Raw genomic sequence first — 7,804 nt, 5'->3', positions numbered from 1 at the left:
ACCACAAAGATACGACATATACCTCTCCCTCCACCCCAATCTCCATCGAACTCGGCAAGGCCCCTCCATTCAGCTTTACCTGGATCCTTGCCAATTCCAAGTCCTCTTTCCTTTTCGTTTGAGGATCGATGCCTAGGAACCTGCCGCACTCTTCCCCCACTCTCCTCAGGATCGACGGCACCCACAGCGAGATTGGAAGACCCAGGATCCTCACCCAAGCTTCTTTCCTATTTTCACCCTCTACAGAGCATCCAAACCTCGGGCTCCACATCTCCAAACCCAGTTGGGTCCCTCCCATTGATCTCACCCCGAGGCTAGGACCCTCTTGGCTTCTTCCACCGTCTCAAATTCCAACAGGGCACAACCCTTTCCCAGTCTAGCCAGGCCTAATTTACCTTTCAATCCCCACGCTCTTGCCACTGACCACCCCAAACTCGCTAGGTCCTCTTCTCATGCTGATTTAGGGTTCCATTTACCTATCAGGCATTGCTTCAATCTGCTCACATTGTTCCTTATTTCCTCCTCCTTTGTCTCTACTCTGACTTTTGTACTATCCCTGAGCACAGAGCCCCTGGCCACTTCCACATACGACCTACCTGAATCCCTTCCTCCTTGATCAATTTCCTTTACCTCGAGCCGAAACCCTACCCTCGTAGGGACTCCACCATAGAAATCCATCCTCCCTTTTCCCCTTTCCCTTTTGGTATACAGATACCAAATCTCATTTTCTCTAGATCCGTCACCCCTAGGCGGATGAAGCTCCCGACCCTAGTAGCCTCTCTCACCATGGAATAGATCCTCCCTTTTTCTTTCCAGCCCTTCTCCCATCTTCCATTTTTCCCATCCTTCATGCACTGAATCAGCCCTTCTATGAGCAGCCCCACACTCGTCGGCCCCAACCGGACCCAAGACACTAATCCTCCCTTGCTTTCTAAGATAATGACATGGCTCTTGCCATTTCTCTCCTCAGCTTCTACTTCAAACACCTTCGATTCCACCACGAATCTATTTCATTTCTTCTTCCCTCGATTTTCCGCCCGGCTTTCCCCTTCCTCGCCTTCGCTCGCATGATCACCCTCGTTCTCTCTCATTTTCGCCTTTCCGACAAAGGTTTTCTATATCATACCAAAAGCACATAATTGATTGCACAAAAAACAACTTAAAAAACACCAAACAAGGAGAACATCAAGAATCACAAGCTAAAGGCACACTAGCAATAGATTAAAATATGACCGATTGAACTATTATTTCCATATAAAGAAAACACCAATAAAATAAGGTCTAACTTTATCTCATCTATTGATCAACTAGAAGAATTTCCCCCATACCACCTTCCAAGCAAAAAAAATATTCAGCTTGAAAGGTCCCATAAGCACCAAAATAGACAATTCTTCTATTTTGTACCTTCCATAAGCACAACAAGGTCACATTCCATACTTTCCTCTTCCTTTTGCAAACAAACCCTTCTTGATAACTATCCAAGGAATCCTATAGACTTAAGAAATGCTCCAGAAATACCAAATGAGGAAAACAATGAAGACCATAAACTATGAGCCATCTGGTAACGTATAATCAAGTGACCAATCAATTGCTTATCATGCTTACACAAAAAACACTAATTGGTTATTATCCTACCCTTCACCTAAGCTGGTCCAAGATGAGAATCTTATCCTCTTTGAGCATTCTTAAATATGTTGATTTTATCTTTGACTCCCTGTTAGAGAGTCAAGGCCCTTGAAGCTAATCGTTCTTTCTCTTATGAGTCTTTTTCTTCTTAATAAAAGAGAGGAAAAGGCACTAGCTTCTAAGAGCATTGTGTATTTCCATCGTAATTGAGCAACATATAAGAATACCTTTGGAAAATGAGATCAATACCACAAGATAATAAGACTAGCTTTAGAAACCAGTAAACGCTTGAATGCATAGAGAAGAAATGAGTTTGAAGCAACATAGAACTTCAATTTTGTAAGATTATGATCTATTGACCTGGAATTAAAGGAGCCTAATGCTGCCTCAAAGGCACAGAAAACAGTTTACCTGGTCAAGAGCAGACAATTGCATGAACCTTTCATAGAACAATTCCCAATCTGGCTCAACATCAACATTAATGGGTGTCACTAAGTAAACTAGATGCAAATCAGATGCAAGAACAAATCCTTCTCGTGCCCTTGAAAGATCATCCAGCACAACCTAGGAAAACAATGGCAAAAGCATAATTTAAATTTACTCAACATAGTTTACACCAACTGCATGGCTTAAGTTACATAAATATAGAGAAATAAAAATAGGCAAACTAATTGAGAATTGAAATTACTCAAAAAGGCACCAATAACAGAAAACTAGTTAGGAAGGTTGTAAAAGAGAAAGCACAGGCAAAGGGAAAAAATGAGAGCTGCAAAGATATTACAAGTGATTCTTCAGGACAGAGAGAACTGCCAAAAGCTGCCCGTCCAAGAGGAGTGGTGCTGTATAACTTAGTATATTCATTCCATTCAAGAAATTTTCTGTGGCATAACCACCTAAGAGAATCCTGTGCTGATTTAACCACATCTTGAAATGGCTTGGTGGAATTAAGAAGAGTGCACCTAACATATCGATTAATATCATTAGCAGTTTGAACAATTCCGCTAGCCACAACTTCCAAGATTGCATGAGTCATTCCATTCTTATCTTCAGAGAGACAAGAATACAATGGTGGACAACTCTCATTGAGAAGTCCACAAATTCTTTTGACCTCCTCAGGTTTGCAAATCAGTACCTGGTTTGGGTAGGAAAAAATGAAGAACTTAATGAGTAAATCTAAAGATTAAAAAAACCTGAAAGTGTGTTAACTGAAAGTCTGAAACACATAATAAAGCAGAAGTCACTCAAATTGGTATAAACCAGCTCCCAGATAAACATTAGATCAACACATTAAGCAATGAAATAACCCAGTAACACGTTCAGAGACAAAAATATAAACATGCAAAAACAATAGAACATACACTTTCCCCTTTTGTATCTATTCCAGTTCGTCCAGCCCGTCCAGCCATCTGTTTGTACCTAGTTCCATCAATAAAATCACGACCAATCCTTGGTTGTCGGAAAATGACCCTCCTAGCAGGGAGGTTAACACCCAAGCAGAACCTAATAAAACATGATAAATTAAAATAAATTTCATTAGACTAAAATTTAATATCCAATAATTCAAGCCTAATTTAACATACAAACCCAAATCTACAATCAAAATCAACCCAATTTAATGTGTAAAGCCCAAATGTAACAAAAATATATTACAATATTATCTCATGCCCAAATTAAATAATTCAATTGAGAACCCATATAAATTATCAATTAATCTAACAAATTTCACCAACAAAAAATGAGTCCAAACATATCAATTAACAAACCCATATTAATAATATACAATGTCAAAGGAAATAATGTCTCAAACTCAATCCAATAACCCAAATAAATAACCAATAAGCAATAGGTTCAAGTCCAAATAAGATAAACAATATGTAATTGGTCTAATCCAAAGATCCCAAATTAACCAACAAACGTAATATATTCACAAACTCAAATTCTATATTCATAAATAATACATTGTAGAGATAAAAAAATTAATTATAATAAGAAAATAAAAACACATAAATAATAAATAAGGAAATGAGAACTTACTCAATTTCAAAGAAGGGAAGAGAGAGTAGCAGTGGAGATGTTTGGAGATGGAAAAAAATAAATAAGAAAATAAAATAAAAAGAAAATGGTTGGAAAAAAAATAAAATAAAAAGAATCAAATATAATCAGATTTGAAATCTAAGATAAAATTGGGTCAAAATCAATGAAAAAATGAATTTAAGATAAATTTTGCAATCTATACTTAATTTGTCTAGGAAAAAAAAATGGGAAGGTAATGTTTTTAAAAGTGAACAAAATAAAAAGGGATAAAAATATTCAAAATGGGTGATCATTTTTCAACAAAATTAAAGGAAGAGGTTACCTTTACAATTTCATAGTTATTTTAAGCTATATAATAGAGTCACCCTAATTTTAAAAGTTATTATAATTAATTAAAATTAATATAGAAAATATATATTGAATTATGTTAAATTTGTACAATGTCGGATGGTTTTTTCTATACAGTGGTGGGTGTCTCCACCTCTATAATTGAATTTGTAAAGCACCACCTGCTTTTGGACAAAGCACATGGAGCCCAATGTTTCCAAAGTAATTAATCAAGTTGATGGGATTAGTCCCTTTCACCTTTCATTATTAATATTCGCTTCCCTCTCCACTCATCCTATTTCATTTCCACCATTTTCGTTTTATTTATTTTTAATATATATCACAACTACGTTCATGAATAGAAGAATCTGTTATATTTATAAAGAAAAAAAATACTTTCCATTATCTTTACAACTCTCCCTAATCATTTTGCTTCAAAAGTTGAGTTTTATGTCAAATTCATTTTAGCTTATGAAGTCTTACATTCAAAAATAAATAAATCTTTAAATATTGTTCGAGTTAGAATTAAGGTTTAAATGAATAAGGGTTTCGACTAGCATAGAAAATATTTAAATGAATTAAGGTTAGACTTCATGAAAAATACAAACGAAGCCACCTTCTTACCTCACCAAGTTGCCACTTCAATACCCTTGTCATCAGACAAGTTGCCCGAAATTTTGGACCAATTATCTATGAAACCAGAATCAGTACAAGCTGAGACAATCAAGAATACTATTATAGATTGTGAGAGACCTGGAATTAAAGGAGAGGAAAAGTATTGTGCAACCTCATTAGAATCCATGATTGATTTCAGCACCTCAAAGCTGGGGAATAAGGGTGTTAAGGCAGTTTCCACAGAGGTAGAAAACAAGTCCCAGACGCTGTACAGAATGGCAGCTGGTGTGGAGAAGATGGGAGGTGACGTTTCTGTGGTGTGCCATAAAATGGTGTATGCATATGCAGTGTTTTACTGTCACAAGATCGCTGCCACAAGGGCTTATATGGTTCCCCTGGTGGGCAGGGATGGGACAAAAGCGAAAGCAGTTGCATTGTGTCACACAAATACAAAGGAATGGAACCCCAAGCATTTGGCCTTTCAACTGCTCAAAGTCAAGCCAGGAGTTCCCATCTGCCATTTCCTTACTCAGGATTAGATCATCTGGGTGGTTTCAAAATAGAAATGCAGGGGCAATAAATAAATAAAGAAAATAATCCATCTTTAGTACCTCGATCGGTAATGTAATGAACTTATGAGTTATGAGTTGTTTGCTGCCACGCTCGCCCTAATGTATTATGTTTGTATGTAACTATGTATGCGTGTGGGATATTGTATATATGATCTGGTGTGCTTTGGAACAAGGGACATGCATGGAGCCCAGTGTTTATAAAATAATTAATCAAGTTGGATGGAATCCTTTATCGTCCTTTATCTTTACCATCTTTATGACAGAAAAAACAGAAGGGGGAAAAAAAGCAACGTCTGAAATCATGTTTGCTCCCACTACATCCTGTCCCTTTCTCACTTTATTTTCCTTCCCTTCCCATTGGAGTAGATAAGAAGGGAAGAAAATAAAGTGAAAGGGAATAAAAGTATGTTAGGTTATGTTTGGTTTTCATGGGTCACCAATTGATTTCAGCCATAGAATCATATTTCGGCAGACAGGAAATGAATAACCTTTCCCTATATTTCATATCTGCTCATCAAAAAATCGATCTTATCTCATATCTACTCAGCAAAAATTGGACTATTCTAACTGTGGGAATTGAATGCGAAGGTTGGGCCACATGCAACTTGATCATGCATGGATGCTTTTACTATCTTGTTTATATATGCCGACTTAGCCATTATATATATCCATCAATTGATTTCACTTCTTCATACCAACGTACAGCTTAGCCTACGGTTCACAGCTTCTATGGAGCTTCATCTTCGTCCCATTCTAACTTGCCTCTCTGTGAGACTTCACTTTTACCTTTCTTTTGTTTTTATTTTTCTAACATAACCCATTACATGACAAGGGCAATGCTAGTTATATTATTTTGCAAAAAATGGTACTTACACTAAATTTTCTTTAAAAAATGAACATTTTCTAATCCAAATTTTAAGTCTTACTGTTCTAAATTGTCTTTGTTACGTGGGTTTTTTGATTTCTCCTAATCTCCTTACTATATATTATGCATGAACTTGTGACAGCTGCTGGTGGTTGTAAGCAATGCTTCTCTACCTTCTGAGGTCTACTGGAAGTTGGCTTTGCCGTATACTCCGATGCCCAAAGCCGTGCGAGATCTCTTGCAGCTGAGTTAGTTTCAATGAATCCCTAACTCATGCAAATTTTTTTTTGTTCTTTTTTGAAATTTGGTGAAGAAAATAATTTACTGTTGAATATTAGTTAGGCAACTGATTCTTAATTAGCCACCTTGGCATAATTGTAATAGCGAGTAAGGGGATATTATTCATATACGTTTCAATGAGTTTGCAGACTCAATGGAAGGTGGAAGTTCAATCAATGTGAGCAAGGTTGTACTAAATGCCATCCCAGAGAGTACCTATATCAAATACCAAAACCCATCGGCTGCTGACACCCCCACTGAAGACCAACCTCAAGACACCTCCAGAAAAGGTTACTTCTTGGAAAAAGACCTGCATTCCACCACAAAAATGAAGATGCACTTCAGAAAAACTACAAATGAAGCCACTTTCTTACCCCGTCAAGTGGCCGACTCCATACCCTTTTCATCTGACAAGTTCCCAGAAATTCTAAACCGGTTTTCACTGAAACAAAATTCCGAGGAAGCTGAAATAATGAAGGAAACGATACAAGACTGTGAACAACCAGCCCTGGAAGGAGATTCCAGGTTCTGTGCCACATCCTTGGAATCCCTAATTGATTTCAGCATTTCAAAGCTTGGAAAAAACATCAAACTAATCTCAAATGGAGTTGAAATGGGAAGCCAGGAATACGAACTAGGAGTGGGAGTGAAGGTGGTTGCAGACAAATCAGTGGTGTGCCATAAGCAGAAGTATCCATACGCTGTGTTTTACTGCCATGCAATCCATAAGACGAGGGTTTACACACTTCCATTTGTGGGAACCGAGGATGGAACCAAAGCTGAGGTTGTGGCTTCTTGCCATATAGATACGTCGGCTTGGAACCCGAAGCATGCGGCCTTTCAAGTGCTGAAAGTTAAACCAGGAACTGTCCCTGTTTGCCACTTCCTTCCTCGTGATGATCTCATCTGGGTTCCTAAATAGCTAGAAATCTGAAAGAAAAAAAAAAGCCTCAAGCCTAGTCGCATAAGTCGATCTTGTATTTTCTAATATCCATATCTGATGTGCTTTGAATAAGTGCTGGTTAGAGGAATGTATGTATGTCTATGGGTACTATTTGCAATGTATTTCAGGTTATGCCATGACCATCTTCTTGGTTTTTATCCATGTTTTCATAACCGGATCGGTCATTGAACCGGAAAAGTTACCGGTTCATGGTTCACCGGTCGAAGTCAAAAATATGTAATTTATATATTATTAAAATTAAAAATAATTATAAAAAATTTAAAATATATATGAATAAATTAAAAATCAATAATATTATTTTATATATTTGATATTATCAAATTAAATCATATTAATATTTTAAATTTTATTAAATGAAATATATATAATATTTAAATGTGAATATATTAAAAATGAAAATTTAAACTAATTTTATACTTTTTAAAAATATTATATTATTTTTATATAATATTATAAAAAATTTTAAAATCCAATATATATTATTTTGTTTGGCATATTAGATAATAAATTGCGTGTAGCCGA

General features: G+C 36.4%; 3 protein-coding genes across 3 annotated transcripts; 2 read left to right on the top strand and 1 right to left on the bottom strand.

Moving 5' to 3' along the window:
* Nucleotides 1–1,899: 1,899 nt before the first annotated feature.
* LOC117910562 (helicase and polymerase-containing protein TEBICHI-like) lies at nucleotides 1,900–3,110 on the bottom strand. The gene is made up of 3 exons (XM_034824666.1): nucleotides 2,985–3,110; nucleotides 2,408–2,758; nucleotides 1,900–2,190 (listed from the first exon to the last, which is right to left on the bottom strand). The coding sequence occupies exons 1-3, from the start codon at nucleotides 3,030–3,032 to the stop codon at nucleotides 2,014–2,016; spliced, it is 576 nt and encodes a 191-aa protein (XP_034680557.1). The 5' UTR covers nucleotides 3,033–3,110; the 3' UTR covers nucleotides 1,900–2,013.
* Nucleotides 3,111–4,580: 1,470 nt separating this feature from the next.
* LOC117910560 (BURP domain protein RD22-like) lies at nucleotides 4,581–5,408 on the top strand. The gene has a single exon (XM_034824665.1). The coding sequence runs from the start codon at nucleotides 4,581–4,583 to the stop codon at nucleotides 5,139–5,141; it is 561 nt and encodes a 186-aa protein (XP_034680556.1). The 3' UTR covers nucleotides 5,142–5,408.
* Nucleotides 5,409–5,834: 426 nt separating this feature from the next.
* LOC117910550 (BURP domain protein RD22-like) lies at nucleotides 5,835–7,419 on the top strand. The gene is made up of 3 exons (XM_034824652.1): nucleotides 5,835–5,942; nucleotides 6,182–6,287; nucleotides 6,468–7,419. Exons 1-3 carry the CDS (start codon nucleotides 5,904–5,906, stop codon nucleotides 7,238–7,240), a joined length of 918 nt encoding a protein of 305 aa, XP_034680543.1. The 5' UTR covers nucleotides 5,835–5,903; the 3' UTR covers nucleotides 7,241–7,419.
* Nucleotides 7,420–7,804: the final 385 nt, after the last annotated feature.

The sequence above is a fragment of the Vitis riparia genome, unplaced genomic scaffold (genome assembly GCF_004353265.1).
Source record: "Vitis riparia cultivar Riparia Gloire de Montpellier isolate 1030 unplaced genomic scaffold, EGFV_Vit.rip_1.0 scaffold776_pilon_pilon, whole genome shotgun sequence".
In the NCBI taxonomy this organism is placed as follows: domain Eukaryota; kingdom Viridiplantae; phylum Streptophyta; class Magnoliopsida; order Vitales; family Vitaceae; genus Vitis; species Vitis riparia.
This window is presented reverse-complemented; position numbering and strand designations above follow the sequence as displayed.